The 19770-nt window shown below is 35.8% G+C and overlaps 1 protein-coding gene across 2 annotated transcripts in view; it reads left to right on the forward strand.

Annotated features, from left to right (window-relative positions):
• Window positions 1-201: 201 nt before the first annotated feature.
• Window positions 202-19770, forward strand: part of DHX36 (DEAH-box helicase 36) — a 48611-nt gene continuing 29042 nt past the window's right edge. The window contains exons 1-10 of one of the 2 annotated variants that reach the window (XM_034664212.1): window positions 397-534; window positions 4305-4365; window positions 6148-6272; window positions 7003-7234; window positions 10155-10193; window positions 13872-14042; window positions 16456-16535; window positions 17245-17319; window positions 17465-17631; window positions 19032-19113. In XM_034664212.1, the coding sequence (XP_034520103.1) occupies window positions 6163-6272; window positions 7003-7234; window positions 10155-10193; window positions 13872-14042; window positions 16456-16535; window positions 17245-17319; window positions 17465-17631; window positions 19032-19113 (956 nt within the window). In that variant the 5' untranslated portion in view covers window positions 397-534; window positions 4305-4365; window positions 6148-6162. Of the gene's footprint in view, window positions 535-4304; window positions 4366-6147; window positions 6273-7002; window positions 7235-10154; window positions 10194-13871; window positions 14043-16455; window positions 16536-17244; window positions 17320-17464; window positions 17632-19031; window positions 19114-19770 lie in introns of both variants that reach the window. The other variant, XM_002924704.4, reaches the window with a different exon arrangement.

Below are 19770 nucleotides of genomic sequence, written 5' to 3' on the forward strand. Positions count from 1 at the left end.
GGGCGTGGGTAAAGGAAACCTGCGAGACTTTCCTCGCTCTCCGCCCGCAGGTACAAAGGCAGACAACAGAGGGCAGATCAAATGGGACTTCACCTTCGTCACCTTCCTGACCACGGAGGTCGTCCGCCCGTGACGTCACCGGAAGCTGCTGCTGTGACGCTCCAATGGCCCTCCCTCTCGCGCTGGGCGCCGGAAGCAAAACGGAAGTGGACGTGCACCCGCTTTCGGGCCCGGGCGCCATTTCTAGCGGTTGCAGGTTCTCACGAGTTGTAGTCCGCTGGGACAATGAGCTATGATTACCATCAGAACTGGGGTCGCGATGGCGGGCCTCGCAGCTCCGGCGGGGGCTACGGAGGAAGCTATGGTGGGGGCCATGGAGGAGGCCATGGAGGGAACCGAGGCTCCGGAGGCGGCGGCGGAGGAGGTGGTCGAGGCGGCCGAGGCCGACATCCCGGGCACCTGAAAGGCCGCGAAATCGGCTTGTGGTATGCGAAGAAACAGGGACAGAAGAACAAGGAAGCGGAGAGGCAGGAGGTAAATCTGAGACTCGATAGTGGAGAGGGATAAGAAGGACAGACATTTTTTCCCCTTCCACCGCCCCTAACCTTTTCGTTGTCTTTTTTGTTGTTGTTTCTTAACTGGTGCATGTGCTGTGTGAAGTGGAAAGAAGTATGCACAGGTATTCTGCTAAAACTTCCGGTAGCGGATATTTTGTCTTTTTTCCTTAGCCATGCTCATCTGACCCGAAGAAGTTAGGATTTATGCAAGCTGAATTTTGCTTTAAGGACGTGAGAACTGTGAACAAAACAGATGTTAAGTTCAGGTCCTACCCGAAATTAACTTTATTGGGGTGTCACTGTCATAGTATCCCTGGCCACCCTTTCTATTAGCAAAATTACGGCCACTTTTATTTAAGTTATTTGCTTGAAGAGCTCGAAAACCGCGGCCTTCTTCATAACATATACATTTGCGCAGAATAAAAGCTGTCAAGCACTATTTTGAATGTAGGTGGTTCAGAAGAATAGTCTAGCTTTCATTTTTAGTATTAAAATAGCCATAAATCCCGGGGATTTTTTGTTTTTATGTTGAGCTGGCGAGAGTTCTATTGATTAGCAGCTCCTCTTTGAGAATGAAACTTAGGATCCTAGAAATAGAAGAAATTTCAAAACATGGTTTGATTTAGTCTCTTCAGGTTGGTGATTGCCCATTTGATTTGTATCTTGAAGATCTGTAGTAAGGGAAGCATTAAAACTCCCTTGGTTCGGAACTTTAATTTTTTAATCTTTTTTTTTTAATTAAACAAGTTCTCTTACTATAAGTCTGAGACGTCTTTAGTAACTAATCTTTAAAAGCATCCTTCATATTAGATACAGAACGTATGTAATTAAATCATTTAGGCTTCTGTTTCTAAATCATTCTATTTATTTTGCTTCTATCTATATTGTTTTCATTGAAGTGTTTTTTGGCGTTATCCATTTATCTTCACACCTTACCACATTCTTCTCTTTAAAAAATATATATATATTTATATATAGTCAGCCCAAAATTAACTTGTTCATTGAGCAGACTTTTTTTTAAATGAAGGGAAGCTTATCTAAGTCATCTTGAAATTGGAAGAATAGTAGGCTGATTGCTATAAAAGGATGTACACAGTAACTAGAAAGTTATTCTTCATTAAATTCTGTTTAGCCCAGGGGCACCTGGGTGGCGCAGTCGTGATCCCAGCTTTCTGGGATCGAGCCCCACATGAGGCTCCTCCACTAGGAGCCTGCTTCTTCCTCTCCCACTCCCCCTGCTTGTGTTCCCTCTCTCGCTGGCTGTCTCTCTCTCTCTGTCAAATAAAGAAAAAATCTTTAAAAAAAAATTTTTTTTTTTTTTTTTTTGTTTAGCCCGTTTCCCACAAGGCGTTTTGCATATTGCCATGGGAATCTGGAGAAATAATGATGTTAGGAAATATTGGTTGGGAAAATAAGACGTAAATAGACAAAAAGTTTAATCAGGAAAAATTGTTCATTATTATTTCCATCTGTAGCTAGTTGCGTGATGGATCATTGCGAATGGAACTCCGGATTTCTACCCTCTCCCCAAACTATTTAGTAAATGTTACTACCATTTACTCACTTGCAAGGCAAAAACAGGATTTATCTTTGGTATTTCTTTATTTCAGCAAATCTGTCTGCTCTGACTTCTTAATATATCCTAAATCCAACCACTTGTCTCTACAACAGTTACCGCACAGATCAAGCCACTGTTTTGTTCAGTGTTCTTGGCCTCCTAATGAGTCTTCTGGCTTCCACTCCTGCTTTCCACTGAGTCTGTCCTTTGTAGAACCACTGATGGTACTTTCAGAAGCAAAAATTAGGTCATCTCATTCTCTATCTCACAACTTGGGATTGGAAGCCAGATCACTTCTGTCTGAGTTGAATACATTTCAGTTGCATCCTAACTAGATGTTTTACAGGAAATCTTGGTAATATAGCTTCAGTATACCAGGTTTCCTTCTGTGTACTGAGCCCATGTCCCCAATATGGTGTAATTACAGCTTTTGTAAATATACTTCTTTTTTGTTTTTTATCACAGATCTCATACCATTCTCTCTGAAATTCATCTCTACCTTCTCAATCTAAATATGACCATTTTTCAAAGATTGGTTTATCCTACCTTTTTTTTTTTTTTGGCCCACTTTCAGCCATATGTGATTGCTTCCCAGTCAATTTTCTTAGCTTTTAGTTACTTTTTAAGTAATTCCTTTGTTTACCAAGTTATTGTATTCTAACAATGTGCTTTTTTCTTTCAACTTTTTTTTTTTTTTGAGTATCTGAAATATGTGAGATGCTATCTTAAGCACTATTGCTACCTTACAGAAATTGTGGTGTGTTAGGGGCTGTTAGAGGGATAGAATACAATGTTAAAGTATTATAATGAGAATATAGGCTATCACCTAACTCAAACTAAGAAGATTCTAGGTTTTCCAGAGAAAGTACCCCTTAAGCTGAAAGTTGAAAGATAGCAAAGCATGTGTGTTTGCAATTGGGGGATTTGGAAAGGGATTTTCAGGCAAAGGTAGCAGCGTGTGCCACAATTGAGAGGTTAAGAGGAACATGTTCAAGGAACTCAAAGAATAGAGAATAGGGTGTTTAGTGTGGTAAGGGAAAGTAGGCAAAGTGGCAAATATTACAGAGGGGTCAAGGAAGGTAAGAGCTCAGAATGTCTATTGGATTTAGCAACAAGATCATTGGTAAACTGAATGAGCCCTTTCTACGGAGTGGTGGAGGTAAAAGCCAAATGGGCAGTGGTGTGGCTAGCAAAGAAGAGATGAAGAAGTGGGGTACTTTCAAGCAGTTTTACTGTGAAAGGGCAGTAGCTGATAGGGTTGGGAGAATTCAAAAGATAATTTTTTGTTTAAAAGTAGAGATTTGACTCTATTCTTGTTCATGTGCTGGTAGTAAGGAGTCAGTGGAGAGGAAACATTTATCAGGTAGACGAAATTATGCCATGCTGTAGTAGTAAACAGCCCCCAAATCCTAATGGATTATTAACAACAAAGGTTGGTTTTTCTACTTAACATTACTGGACTGTTGCAAGTTAGGTTGGGAGTCCTTCTTAAGAGAATGGCTCACAGACCACCCATCTGAAAAGCAGCTGGTTTTGGTAGTAGTGGGAGGGAGTACAGTAAATTGCCCTGGTTCTTTGAGACTCCCATTTACATTTCTCTGGCCAGTAAGTCACATGTCCATGCTTAACTCATAGATAGAAAAATGCAGTTGTGCCTTATACTTGGAAAGAGGCAAACCAGAATATTGATCAGCAGGCTAATGACCACCAGAGATTTAGGAAAGGAAGGTAAATCTCAGTAGAAGGATTAGCCCTGAGAAAGTGAAAGAGGAATTGGGCTGCAGAGTTGAGGTGGAAAGATTAACTTGAAGCAGGAAAACAGACTCCACTTACCTTTTAACAGGAAGGAAGAGAGCAGAAAGATTCAGATACTGGTGGGTTTAGGTTTGGTGGCAGGCAGTTGAGGACCTTCCTTTGGTTTTTGTTTTCTTTGTGAAATACTGTGTGTGAAATGTTGAGGGTGAACCGAAAGGTGGTATTGGTTTAAAATAATTGCTGATAACTAGAAGCTGATAAACATAGACAATTTGCTGGAAATCACAGAGGGTCTCCTTTGCCAGGGATTTATGACTCGGAGCAGAAAGAATATTTAACGATGTCCAAAAAGGGGAAAAACAAAAAAAAATTAAATACTGTCATAACATAGTCGTGAACCACAAAACGTGACTGAGATTCTCCATTGTTTCCAGGGACTATTTCATTTTTTAATCATCCTGCCTTTTTGTGAATATCTAAAATTCATACAGTAAGGTAAGGAGAACTTTTGTTCTGCTAGTAGAGGTTTTGATTGGTTCAAGTAATGATATAGTGTGAATTTCATTTGGAAATAAATTGTTCCTCAGACAAAAAGTGTTTGATCTTATCTTTCCCATTTTGAAAATGAATGGAAGAAACAGTGCCTTTCAGCCCTTGTGGTGTTTGGAAAAGCTGAGGCGGCTTTGCTTAATAACGGCTTTATGTTCTGGGGCTTCCTTCCCAGTGTAGTTTGTTATCAAAGTGTTGCTGCAGATTCTAACTGCTCAGAAAAATCTTAACTTGATAACCATCTCATTAGGTGAGCAGAGCAGTAAATGTTAACAAGTGCTGAAGGCATCACAGAATTGAAAGTGTAGGACAAAAATGTTCTAATAATGATCCTCTATGTTGGGTGTCCCCAGGTTCTGGTGTACTCACAGTAATTACAGTAGATTACAGATTAAAATCATCAGAGGTTAAAAAAAAAAAAAAGATGCATGGGGCAGAATCTAGGAGAAACCAGGTACAAGCTCCTAATCCTAATGGAGTATATCCTGTGCTATAAAGAAGAGATGTTAGTCTGATACAGAAACCATTTAAAAAGATTGTCGTGCTGTAAGGTTAAAAAAAAATGCGGGGGCTTTAGTATCTGTCAATAAGCATATTTTGCTACACCCTGTAATTTCATAAGGCTTTCCTTTAAGCCAGAGTTTTACTATATTGGACTTTTAATTGTATGATAATGATGCTTTTTGTAAACACTTCAATAAGTTACAGAAGTTTTCTGGAATTCCCCAGAAGAGTATTCTTTTTGTTTATTTCTTTAAAGAGAAAAATGGTTTTAGCACAAAAGTCACACATGCTCATTGTAAAAGATAAATTCAGCCATTCATCCATTTGACAAACTTCACCGCAGCATCTACCATGTGTCAGAGATATAGCTGGAAGAAATACTGCAGAAATGTAGAGTGTAAAGTCAATAACCTATTTCAATAATAATAATGAAAATAAGATCCTGCTGCCTATATTTTCTGCAACTAGCTTCTTTTCATTTAATACCTTGATCATCTTTCCTGTCTGCACATTTAAAGAAAAATCTACCCTGTCTTAACTGCTGGGTTTAAATTCAACTAATTATAATGTACAGCTATAAAAGAACAGTTTTAGAATTCTTGTTTTTACTGTGTGCAGTGTAACTTTTATCTTCTCTGTTGTTTTTTTGTTTTATTCTCATTCTGTGAGGTAACTGCATCATTGTCACATTGGACCATCTGCAGGAGTGTTCAGTTTAATTTATTCCGTCTCAGCTCAGCCTTCTTCCACAAATATTCATTCTTTTAGTGTAAGAACTTTAAAATGCTCATTGCAGCCAAAATATTTCCAGTTTTCAACTCAGCTTCTTTTTTTTTTTTAACCAACCATTTGTGTTTTAATAACTTATAATTGTGAGTATCTTTGAAAATTTAAGATAGGGAAAAATTGATGGTAATCAGTATGTGAGAGGGTAGAAGACAAAGGAACCAAAGTTTTTACTAGTAAGGGACATGAATGTACTTTTTTTGCCATTTATATTAGAGGTAATTTTATAGCTATGTAGCAGAAAAAGGTTTAGAAGGATATATGCAAAAATGTTAACATTAATTAGGTTTATGAAGTGAAATTGGACTAGAGGGCAAGTGTGGGGTACTTTAAATTTTAAATATGTTTGTTGGACATATATTTACCTTTTTGTTAGTAAATAATTTTGCGCGTGCTTTTTAATGTTGATTAGGATACTTTTTGCTTTGCATGAAATAGAGAGCTGTAGTACACATGGATGAACGGCGGGAAGAGCAGATTGTGCAGCTGCTGCATTCAGTCCAAGCGAAGAATGGTAAAGACTCAGAGGCCCAGATCTCCTGGTTTGCTCCTGAAGATCACGGGTAAAACAAAACATGTTCTTTCACAGAATGGACAGGGTAACACTTCCTTCATAGCATTGGCTAGGGAAAGAATGATAGTAAAAATAACGTCTTTAGACTCTCCAGTAAGTAAAATTCAACTTTGAAGTAAGATGTAGACTGAGCATATTTGGCGAGAGATTGAACAACATATTCATTACACAGAAAGCTAAGTGGTAAGAATAGTCTATTTGGATATGAGATTAATAAATTTATTATTTGCTTTTCTACTTGTCATCTTTGTATTTCCAAAATTTTCCTGTGGGAGAGATCTGGAAGAAGTTAAATTGTTGCTGTTTTAGGATGATCACAGGAGCTGAATCATTCAGTGGAAAGATTAGTAGAGGTTTTTCTGGAACTGTGTAATGTAGCATCCCATTTATAGCACTCAGAAAGGGTGGCAGGAAGAAGATGAAGGTGTGAAATAAAACAAAGCTTAGAAAATCAGAAAAAAATACTGTAAGTTATTCTAATGGAGGGATGGTATTATGTGAATTTTAATTTTTCAAACTATCACAAGGAAATAACTTATCTGGTAATACCTGTTTACAGGGAAGGAAATCTTGAATTCATTTTAAGACTCTCTTTTCTTAATTGACCTAAGAAAAAATAGGAGCTGGTGATTTTGAAATAAATAGCATATTATTTTGTTTCAGGGCTTGAGCAGCTTTCCATTCACTCTTTTATTATTTTTTTTATTTTGTCAAAATAGGTATGGTACTGAAACTCCTACTGAGAACAAACCCAACTCAGAGAAGAAACTTGAGAACCAGGAAAAGAAATTGATAAGTCAAGAAAAGAGAACATTTAGAATTAGGGACAAATACATTGACCGAGATTCTGAATATCTCTTGCAAGAAAATGAACCAGATGTAACCTTAGACCAACAACTATTGGAAGATTTACAAAAGAAAAAGAGTGACCTTCGGTATATTGAAATGCAGGTAATGGAAAAGCAAGATGTGAAAAAAGTTTTTCTTTGTCATTTCTTCTCACATTGAATAAAAACAGATTTCTGTTTAGAGGTACTACACGGTATACATCAGTGGTATTTCAATAGACCGTCCCCTGTGGGAATTCTTTCTTGTATACTAGGGAAGAGCAGTGGCGATGGAATTGCACTACAGTATAAACTAAGGGAGCCTGTCTCATCTATAGCAGCTTATATAATGAGGAGAAGAACTTAGTTTAACTTTTCTAGGCCAGTTTAATGAGATGTCATAAGAAACAAGGTGGTTAGAATTGTAAGGTTGCTATACCATTTTATCCAACTCCCTTCCTTTTACAGATGATAAAATTAAATCCCCTGAAATTATGATGTGCTTTTGTTCAGCATTTTAAAGATAGGACTGTGACAGAGCAGGAATTCTCCTCAGTTTTTCAGTATGTTCTTTCCATGCTAGGCAAGGTATTTTAAGGTCCCTTTCTGTTAAAACATAAAATTTATGCTTTGTGGCTGTTCTAGAGATAGATGTAATAAGATGTTCACATGTATTTCTTTAAAGAGAAAATACTGAGGAAATTTTGAGGGCCATACCTTTTATATGCACATATGTACCACCGTTTGTGAGAAAGCCAGAATATCATCTCATCTTCCATAGGAAAGAAAGGTTCCATTGACTGTCATTGATCAGGTTGGATATTCTGATTAGAACAGGTGAGGTGAGGTTGTCCAGGGGTGGAATTCTGTAGCTCTTTGATGCCTATTCAGTGAAAATAAGATTCAAGGGCAGGAGATTTCAAGCTGAATTATTTCAGAATGTTGTGTTTGAGAGAAGAGCTTCTTTTAAAGTCTTAGGAAGGAGAGTTAGGTACTCTCTGCTTTGTACGGAGGACAGAACTCAAATGTTGAAGATGAGTGAGTGATCAAATTCAAAGGAAGTTAGAAGAAATGTGCAGAACATAAAAATAGTTGGTGATGTTCCTCTTGGCTAGACACTTGCAGACAGTTCACATGTGCTACATTATTTAAACCTCCCAACAACCCTGTATAAGAGATTACAAGTCTGTTATAGAGGAGGAAGAAGAATCTTAGGTTAAATGACCTATCTGCAGTTGCACAGCTAGTAAAAGAATCAGGTCTAAAATTCAAATGTGTTTAAAAGCTCAACTTTTTAATCCTTTTTGGTAATATGCCATATTTTTTGGTTATCATTCATTTAATAAACATTAATTTTCCACTTGCTAAGTGCCTGTGATTTTGCTGTTTTCAGAAGACTAAGACATTCCCTGCCCTTGGACAGCTTGTAATCTCATTATCTCTTATCTCAGGGTTACAGCCCAAAATTAGGAAATTAGAAATTAGGTTTGTCTGTCTTGGGAAAGAATATTGGGTTGTAACTGCCTTCATCAGCATTTACATATTTAAAAAGCAAAAATGATTAATGCTAGTTTCAAGTTTAATGGGTTAGCTTATATATACTCATTGAGGTGGTTACGTTTGAGTACATGAAGTACTTTTAGAAATCATTGAATGGTTTTAAATTAAATATTATAATAAAATAAATTACTAAAAATTGCAACTTCTTATTTCAAATGCTAGAATTCATTTAAGTCATCGCATTGACTCTCATTTTTTTATGGTGCTGATAAGAATTTCATGATTGGCCATAAAAAGCATGATGACTGTAGTTAATAATGTTGCATCTTATATTTGAAAGTTGCCTTAGATCTTAAAAGTTCTCATCCGAAGGGGGGGGAAAAGGTAAATATGTGGTGATGGATATTAACTACACTTATTGTGGTAATCACTTCACAGTATATAAAAATATTGAATCATTTTGTTGGTACACCTGAAAGTAATATGTCAGTTATATCTTAAAAAAAATACTGGGGGATTTTTTCAGTCTCCTGTTTTGACAAGTAGGCAAAAAATAAGGATGGTGTTTCAAGAAATAAAAATTAAGGGAAAATATGATGGCAATAATGTACTAGATTACCTAGGACAGTTCTAATTTTACGTGTTTTGTTTTTCCCTTTCCAATAAAGGGAGTTTGTTAAAGCTGTGGTTTATTTTTTTATACCATTGAAGGTTTTTCATGTACATAGGTCATTGTAAACCATCGCACTCTTAAGTGTATGTCATTTTTATGTAGTGTAGGTTTGAGATTCCATAAAAATTTTCAAAATTAGAAAGACATTATCAAATAAATGATACAGGAGTTAATCATTTCCCCTTAGTATTCCAATTATAATTCACCAAAAATTTGTTGAGTAGCTTTTATGTATCAGAAACTGCTACTTGCTTTTTAAATAAAGGTTTTTTTCATTCATATTTCTCGGCAACCCTGTGAGATAAAACTTTTGAGGGATTCAGGATCCAAGTTTGACTTAAGATCACAGTTCTTAAATGGCAGTACTGGATTTTCCTGTTTCAGATATTACTTGTTTTAAGTTTTCTTTTATTCTCAAAAGCCAGTACCCGGAAATAATTAATCTGTTCCAGTGCCTAATGGATTAGTAAAATGATGGATCGATGGGTGGGAAAATGAATGTGATATGGAAAACAAATCTAAGATGAATATGTAAAATAAACAAAAAAAATGGTAAAAGTACCTTAGGGATTGTAAGAATGCTGTTAGATAACAGATCAGATTTCATTTTATTGCCACTTTAAAAAATTATCTACATTCTGTTGAATATAATTGAATTCTCCTTTTTCAATGTTTCAAAAATAAAGGGGATTGCTAAGTACATTAGTTCTTTTTCTAAAAATTCTTTTTTAAGTCTTGGTACTTGACATAAGCTGTAAAGTAATAAAATATTTTGGGATTCTAGCATATTTATGATATATTCTGATTACCATGATTACAATTTGATTACATTTCTTTTGTGAAAATTAAAAATAATTTTTTAAATTTTCAGCATTTCAGGGAAAAGCTGCCTTCATATGGAATGCAAAAGGTAAAGTGAATGTATACTATTTGATTTGCAAAATACTTAAATACAATTTTTTTAAACCTCTCTATCAAAAAATGTACATGGACCTTCCCTTAAAGGGTATTATTGAAAGTTCATTTTAGTCTTGAATTTTGGAAGGCCCAAAAGAAAAAAATGGTCATGAAACAATTTCCCTTAAGTTTTCTCATTTCTCTCTATAATTGAAATCTTTAAACTGGCAAAAACAGAATTTTTATATATAAGTTACTTTGGGTAAATACCCTTGCTCTTAGTTTGAGACCAAACATTTTTTTTATGTTTTTTTATTATATTATGTTAGTCACCGTACAGTACATCCCTGGTTTTTGATGTAAAGTTCGATGATTCATTAGTTGCGTATAACACCCAGTGCACCATGCAATACATGCCCTCCTTACTACCCATCACCAGTCTATCCCATTCCCCCACCCCCCTCCCCTCTGAAGCCTTCAGTTTGTTTTTCAGAGTCCATAGTCTCTCATGCTTCATTCCCCCTTCTGATTACCCCCCCTTTCTTTATCCCCTTTCTTCCCCTACCGATCTTCCTAGTTCTTATGTTCCATAGATGAGAGAAATCATATGATAATTGTCTTTCTCTGCTTGACTTATTTCACTTAGCATTATCTCCTCCAGTGCCGTCCATGTTGCAGCAAATGTTGAGAATTCGTTCTTTCTGATAGCTGAGTAATATTCCATTGTATATATGGACCACAGCTTCTTAATCCAGTCATCTGTTGAAGGGCATCTCGGCTCCTTCCATGATTTGGCTATTGTGGACAATGCAGCTATGAACATTGGGGTGCATATGGCCCTTCTCTTTACTACGTCTGTATCTTTGGGGTAAACACCCAGTAGTGCAATGGCTGGGTCATAGGGTAGTTCAATTTTTAACTTTTTAAGGGACCTCCACACTGTTTTCCAGAGTGGCTGTACCAACTTGCATTCCCACCAACAATGTAGGAGGGATCCCCTTTCTCCACATCCTCTCCAACAATTGTTGTTTCTTGCCTTGTCTATCTTTGCCATTCTAACTGGCGTAAGGTGGTATCTCAGTGTGGTTTTGATTTGAATTTCCCTGATGGCTAATGATTTTGAACATTTTTTCATGTGTCTGTTAGCCATTTGTATGTCTTCATTGGAAAAGTGTCTGTTCATATCTTCTGCCCATTTTATGATTTGTTTATTTGTTTCTCGCGTATTGAGTTTGAGAAGTTCTTTGTAGATCTTGGATACCAGTCTTTTATCTGTAGTATCATTTGTAAATATTTTCTCCCATTCCGTGGGCTGCCTCTTAGTTCTTTTGACTGTTTCCTTGGCTGTGCAGAAGCTCTTTATCCTGATAAAGTCCCATAAGTTCATTTTATCTTTTATTTCTCTTGCCTTTGGAGATGTGTCGTGAAAAAGGTTGCTCTGGCCGATGTCATAGAAGTTGTTGCCTATGTTCTCCTCTAGAATTTTGATGGATTCCTGTCTCACATTGAGGTCTTTCATCCATTTGGAGTTTATTTTTGTGTATGGTGTGAGAGAGTGGTCAAGTTTCATTCTTTTGCATGTAGCTGTCCAATTTTCCCAGCACCATTTATTGAAGAGACTGTCTTTTTTCCACCGGATGTTTTTTCCTGCTTTATCAAAGATTAGTTGCCCAAAGAGCCGAGGGTCCATTTCTGGGTTCTCTATTCTGTTCCATTGGTCGATGTGTCTGTTTTTGTGCCAGTACCATGCTGTGTTTGTGATCACAGCTTTGTAGTACAGCTCGAAATCCGGCATTGTGATGCCCCCAGCTTTGTTTTTCCTTTTCAACAGTTCCTTGGCGATTCGGGGCCTTTTCTGGTTCCATACAAATTTAAGGGTTGTTTGTTCCAGTTCTTTGAAAAATGTCATTGGTATTTTGATCGGGATAGCACTGAAAGTTNTAGATTGCCCTGGGTAGCATGGACATTTTAACTATATTAATTCTTCCGATCCATGAGCATGGAATATTTTTCCATCTTTTTATGTCTTCAATGTCTTTATGTGATTTATAGTTTCTAGAATATAGATCCTTTACGTCTCTGGTTAAGTTAATTCCAAGGTAACATATGGTTTTTGGTGCTATTGTAAATGGGATGGATTCCCTAATTTCTCTTTCTTCAGTCTCATTATTCGTGTATAGAAACACAACTGATTTCTGAGCATTGATTTTGTATCCTGCCACATTACTGAATTGCTGCATAACTTCTAATAGTGTGGGAGTGGATTCTTTTGGGTTTTCCATATAGAGTATCATGTCATCTGGGAAGAGAGACAGTTTGACTTCTTCTTTGCCGATTTGGATACCTTTGATCCCTTTTTGTCGTCTGACTGCTGTTGCAAGGACTTCTAGTACTATGTTGAATAACAGTGGCAAGAGTGGGCATCCTTGTCGTGTCCCTGATCTTAAGGGAAAGGCTTCCAGCTTTTCCCCATTGAGAATGATATTTGTTGTAGGCTTTTTCATAGATGGTTTTTATGAGATTGAGGAATGTACCCTCTATCCCTACACTCTGAAGGGTTTTAATCAGGAAAGGATGCTGTATTTTGTGAGACCAAACATTTTAATTAAAATTGAGACACTACTGAAAATAGTGTTTTAATTAATTTATTATTTTTAGTACTCAAGCACCTTAAAGATATAATATAGTCCCCCATCCTTCTCTGTTCTCTCAGCCTCGCTTTGTTTTGATTTGGGTTTTGTTTTCATTGCACTTGACTACCACCTGCCACAGTGTGTCTTTCCCTTCTAGGCCATTTTAAGTTCTTGAGGACAGTGTGTTCACTATGTATTGTTACTTGACTTGGTACAGTGCCTGACATTCTATCAACCCCCAGTAAATACTTGTTGAATGAATAAATCCCATACTGCTTCTCTGTATTTACAAGCTATAATTTCAGTGTTCAAACTTGAAACTTGTTCTGATATATATATATAGTGTGTTAGAGTAGATGGAAAAAGTTTCGAAGGTGGGTTTTCTAACTAAACTGTTTTTTAGATAAAAGTAACCTGTAATACCTCTTTGAAGTAGTAAGATGGTTTTATTAATACAGTGAATATTTCTATTAAAAATATTAGTGTTTATAATTTTTAAGAAAGAAGATCTTTCCCAAATATGAGGTTTTCCAGATAACTGAAGTTTGCCAGTTTGATTTAGGTATTTAAAAACTTTATTGTAATTTCCTGAAAGGAAATAATCTTAAGATAAATTATACTCTTTCTTGTTCTCTAAAACGGTATACAAAACTTGTTCTGCAGATAAAGCCATATTGTATGAGTTGTGATATAACTCCTTAATGTCTATAGTGTTATTATTTAGGTATTGGGATTTTTCTTGTATTCAGTAGCCTTACACATCAACATTCTTTTTAATTAATGTTCATTCTTATGGATAAAACTTACCTGCTGTCTCTTATTCTTGTTGGTGTGTTTTTCTTAAACAGTGCCTGGCTTTTTTTCTTTTATGTGTTGCTTTTCTCTTAAAAACTGGTGGATCCGATACCCAAACTGCCAGCATTGCATTTAACAAAATTTTCAAAGCATTAATATGTTTGTTAAAAGCAATTACCTTCAGTTTGATAGAATTTTGATTACTACCTTTTTGGACTTCATCACCATATGATGTCCTTCACTTATTTTCCATTTTGAAATAGGAATTGGTAAATATGATTGATAACCATCAAGTAACAGTAATAAGTGGTGAAACTGGATGTGGAAAAACTACTCAAGTTACTCAGTTCATTTTGGATAACTACATTGAAAGAGGAAAAGGATCTGCATGCAGGATAGTTTGTACTCAGCCAAGAAGAATTAGTGCCATTTCAGTAAGTAATGTCTCACTTCTTAAAATTTCGCACTTTTTATTTTCCATTCTCCCAATTCTTGCTAGAAATAAACTGATTTTGAAGGTTTGTAGTGATTTCTTAATTAGGTTTAGGATATGTTGTTATGAAAGCAAATATTTGGTAGCAAACACCAAAAGCTAAAATGACTCTTACTGATAATAGGTGTTTAAGTTTAAGATAAATTATAAATCCAGGGAAACTTGAATAGAAAGCTGATAAATTTTTATAGGATTAAAAGCTTAAAACTTGAATAGAAAGCTGATAAATTTTTATAGGATTAAAAGCTCCAAAAACTGTCCATCCATATAGATGCTTTAAATTTTACTACTTAATTCCTTCAGTATTATTTTTTGGTTCTCTCTGTTTTTTCAGTTAGTACACTGGTAGTGAAAGTAGGAAGCCTTGCAGTATTTTAAGCTGCGTTTTAAAAAATTTTTAATGCAATTATTCAATAAGAGAATTTATCGTAAAAAAAATTAAGGCATTGTTTTAGGTTTATTCCGTTAACAGTTCTAAGTACATGTTTAGTGCAAACAGCATTTTTGTTTGTTTCGTTAGTTGACCCAGTTAAATGTATGGGTTATATGTTCTTTAAAGATGTTTGGGGGGCGCCTGGGTGGCACAGCGGTTAAGAGTCTGCCTTCGGCTCAGGGCGTGATCCCGGCGTTATGGGATCGAGTCCCACGTCAGGCTCCTCTGCTGTGAGCCTGCTTCTTCCTCTCCCACTCCCCCTGCTTGTGTTCCCTCTCTCGCTGGCTGTCTCTATCTCTGTCAAATAAATAAATAAAATCTTAAAAAAAAATAAATAAATAAATAAAGATGTTTGGGTTTCTTACAGCATTTAATATATAGTAAATTTATTTCAGTGTTATTGTAATTTTATATGTAAATTTCAATTATAAAAATTTATGGTTGTGTTTAGTTATATGGCAGTGCTATTTATTATCTCTAAGTCATTTTTTTTTAAAGATTTTATTTATTTATTCAACAGAGATAGAGACAGCCAGAGAGAGAGGGAACACAAGCAAGGGGGAGTGGGAGAGGAAGAAGCAGGCTCATAGCGGAGGAGCCTGATGTGGGGCTCGATCCCATAACGCCGGGATCACGCCCTGAGCCGAAGGCAGACGCTTAACCGCTGTGCCACTCAGGCGCCCCCTCTAAGTCATTTAATACAGAATCTGGTTAGGAATTGCATTACCAATTATGGCCATATTTTGGAGGAAATACAGTATACATTTTAAACTGATTTCTAAGAAATACTGTTTAAAAAAGTACAGTAACAACCTTTTTGGTAGAATCATATTCCTAGAAATTACATAAAATCATAGAACTGAAAAATAACCACTTTTTTCATAATACAATTACAGAGTTAGATTTAAGTAAGTTAAAAATATCATCTTACCATTTTCATTAATACAGCATTGCCATATATATTGACAGTAGGAAGATAACGCTAACTAGGTTATTTTTTTGTTTATTTTTCCAAGATAGGTTAGTACTTTAATGGGCAATTTAATAAGTAATAAAAAGTGAAATAATGGTCTTAAGTCCATGAATACAGGATGTACTGATGGAAAGTTTTATTTCTGAAGTATTGTTTTTTAATTATGCCATTTTCTGTTCCTAATCTCATAAATCACTGTTCTGTCACGAGACGACTGTTGGTTACTTTTAGTTACATAAATCAGTATTGGATTATAATAACAGTTCATCAATTCCAAGTTGATCTTTGGCAGCCATAACTTTTAGAACACAGCAAAGAACCAGGAATTAAGCAACACCAGTCCCTACCCAAGAAGAAACAAACAAAAAACTGGAGGAGAAAAGTATCAACATGTATTTAACCTCAAATTACACACAAGTTTTATAAGTTTAGACCATGATTTTAACTTTTTTTGTTGTTATTAAGATTTATTATTTATTTAACCGGGGTGGGGGGGTACAAGCAGAGGGGAGTGGGAGAGGGAGAAGCAGGCTTCCCGCTGAGCAGGGAGCTGATGCAGGGCTCCATCCCAGGATCCTGGGATCATGACCTGATTTGGGGGCAGATGCTTAATGACTGAGCCACCCAGGACCCCCCCCATGATTTTAACTCTTATGGAAAAGTCAAAAAAGAAAGGTAGAATGAGTAAGAGGATGCTGTAGGAAGGCACTTTGAAAATAATGATGAGAGAGAATTTGGCCTTGGAGGGCTTTATGAGAGGAGGTGAAAAGTTAATTTAATTAAGAAGCAAGTAGTCTGCAGCTTTTAAGGGACAACACAGTTTTAGATCCCTAGGATTTTAGTATCTGTCTCTCTTTTTAACTCAGGAAAAACTTAACATTTTTTCAACAATACCAGATTTCATGGAAATTATATTTTCTTTGTAAATGTCTTTTATTTTGATTAAAGGTTGCAGAGAGGGTGGCTGCAGAAAGGGCAGAATCTTGTGGCAATGGTAACAGTACTGGATATCAGATTCGTCTCCAGAGGTAAAGAACATTCACCTGTTGTGTACAGGTAGATTTTAGTGAAACTGTGAAGTTAGAAATTCAAAAGAAAAATGTTCCCTGTTATGCTGATGACTATTAAAATTAACATTTAAAGTAACTACAGCATAAGAGGCTTGCAACTCACTTTTTAAATACAAACTCATATTTGGATTGCCTTTTTAAAATGCATTTTACATTATGAAATGTCTAGAGAAATAACTTCTTCCTGGATGTGTATCAGTAGACCATCACTGCATGTGAAAGGAGTTGGTGTTTTGTATCTTTTGGTACCACCACCCCAACTGACTGTTGATTTTGGTATCTTTAACCCCCTATTCACTCCACTGTATTTCTGTAGTCCTTTTTCTGGAGCTCAAGATTCCATTTACCTTTTGAAGTGAACTGAGTTTCCAATCACTGAACAAAAGTTTAGGCCCCCGAGTATTAAGTTGTTTTCTGAATGTTAATGCCTTTGAAAAGACTTCGTTAATGTTGTATCATGATAGTGAAAATAATGTATAGTGAACTTGAATATAGTATTTCACATTACTCTTTTGCAGTAGGCATTCCTATGACCAAAAAATTAACTGAAGATTTTTTCATTAAACCTGTAAGTTATTTTTAAATTGAAGGTTTTCTTTTATGTGGTACTGAGCAATTTGTTAGTTAAGAAAACCAAAAACTGTTAACTCATGTCTTTCATTCACAGTCGGTTGCCAAGGAAGCAGGGGTCTATCTTATACTGTACAACAGGAATCATCCTGCAGTGGCTCCAGTCAGACTCGTGAGTATGTTTCACTTCAGGACAGACATTTAGTTAAACGTTAACAAAAAATGTAATTATTAAATTGGATTTTACTAATGTTAAGGTAAAATAGTTCAGTTTTTATATTTTGTACTAAGTTACATACTTCACACTTTTACTTTAGGCATTTGTCCAGTGTTAGTCATATTGTGCTTGATGAAATCCATGAGAGAAATCTACAGTCAGATGTTCTAATGACGGTTATTAAAGATCTTCTCAGTTTTCGACCTGACCTGAAAGTAATATTGATGAGTGCGACTTTAAATGCTGAGAAATTTTCAGAATATTTTGGTAAGTAAATTTTATGATTATTGCTTTAGAAAGTTACCACAAAGCCACTGAATTTAGAGTTATTAAAAAAAAAAACTAGTATGTTGCTAGGTCCAAAAGTAGTTAAAATGAGAGTTTAGCAATTCTTTTAAATATTCAGGAGAGTATTTTAAGTTGTCTTAAATAGTTGAGACTGTCCTTCTAGTCAACAGATTAGAAAAGTTGAGCCTGTGTTTAATAGCCAACATCATCTGTGTTATAGCGAAGACATGTAGATTTTTGGTGCTACCATCAGATAATTAAGGTGACATCAATGAAGTCAAACCACAGGTTTGAATAATTTTTTGAACATTTTTTTGTGATTGTTCTGTGGCATTTATGTGCCAGCACAAGCTAGGATGGCAGTTTGTAATCATAGTAGTACTGACCACTTATGGAACACCTTCAGTATGCCAGGTGTGCTCTGTTTGACACCTTGTCTTCATTAATCTACATAACACCTTGTGAGGTAAGTGCTGCTATTCCCATTTTTATAGATGTCTTTCCCAGTATGCCTTATAATGGTTACATAATTAAGAGAGGGTTGAGAGGATCTGAAACTAAATTTGACTAGCCTCAGAATACATTTTTTTTTTTAATTATGCCTCTTGCCTTACAATCATGGAGGAAGGAGAGGAAAATGGCTGGGGGGGAATTAAAATGGAATAGAGCAATATTTAAATATTCTTACATTCAGCTCAATTGACTTTCAAAGACCCGTGAAATTAGTTGCTTGTATTATGTCTTTGTGTGTGTGTGTGTGTGTGTGATGAACTATCAAGAACTAACATTGAGTACCTTGCTCAAACTTGGGAAAGGCAGAGCTGTGATGCAGTGTTGGTCTTTGTGTACAATGTGTATTGCTTGTTTTGCTTGGTATGAAATAGAAGTAACATTTAAGTACTAGGAGACAGTTATTTTAACTGGTGATTCTAGAATAGTAGGTAACAATTTAATATTTGTTAGGTCTTGTTTTAACTACTTTTTCTTTTTTCCTGATTCTGGGTGCCATAGGAGTAGTTCTTCTTAAGTTGATTTCAATAAAACTTGGGTTCTGATGGTACCATCTTGGCTAATGATGGATGGGAAATAGGCCTCAAGTAATGAGTATTGAGTCCAACTTAAAATGCTCTATTTGTTGATATCCTGGGTTATTTTGTAGACTGTGAGGTATGTGTACAGTTTGGTAGCAGTAAAATGGTAGTGAGTGAAGAGTAGACTGCTAGTTCTCATTAAACTCATTATGAAGAAATAGGGTAGAACTGTAAAAGTGCCAGGACCATTTTTGAACTTAAGAAAAGTATGTTATTGGCCTCTTTACAGTCTGTTGATTTTTTTTTTCAACATTTGAGTACAGATTTATGTTTTGTCTGCCATAATAGGTAACTGTCCAATGATACACATACCTGGTTTTACTTTTCCGGTTGTGGAGTATCTTTTGGAAGATATAATTGAAAAAATAAGGTAAGTAAATATTAGGAAATAAAAAAGATTAAAAAATACTAATATGTCACCTTTTGTTCTGTTGAACTAGTCTCAGAAACTCTTAAACTACTTCCTTCTAAATTGTTTTTCCTTAAATCAGTGATTCCCAAACTTGGTTGCACATGAAAATCACCTGGAGTCTTTTAAAATCCAGATGCCCCTTTCACACTCCCTACCTTAATTGCATTACAAGTCTGGTCTGGTAGCCAGACATCAGAATTTTTTTAAAGATCTCTGGTTAAGCCTCTCTTCTGGTTCTCCTTACTGGTTTTCATTCTTCTTTGCTGGCGTCCATTGCCTACCTTTTAAATAGGATTTCCCCTGAGGATTCTTAATTATCCTTTTTCAGTCTTTTATGGTTTCACTGTACAATCCTGTTTCCATGACCATAGTTCTGTATTTTCACAGCTCTCAGAACTACAGCTTCTGAACTGAAGATCTTCCTGAATATTAAAGTTGGAATCTAACTCTATACTCAGCAGCATTCTAGTACCTTAGATACCTAAACCTCACATTTTTCCAGCTAAAAATGTTATCTTATATCCAAAGTTAAAACAAAATAATGTGTCTTTCAGAGGTTACTGATATCATCCTCCACCCAGTGTCTAAGCTGTAAATCAGAGCTAATATCAAGCA

Source organism: Ailuropoda melanoleuca, chromosome 1, assembly GCF_002007445.2.
Source record: "Ailuropoda melanoleuca isolate Jingjing chromosome 1, ASM200744v2, whole genome shotgun sequence".
In the NCBI taxonomy this organism is placed as follows: Eukaryota; Metazoa; Chordata; class Mammalia; order Carnivora; family Ursidae; genus Ailuropoda; species Ailuropoda melanoleuca.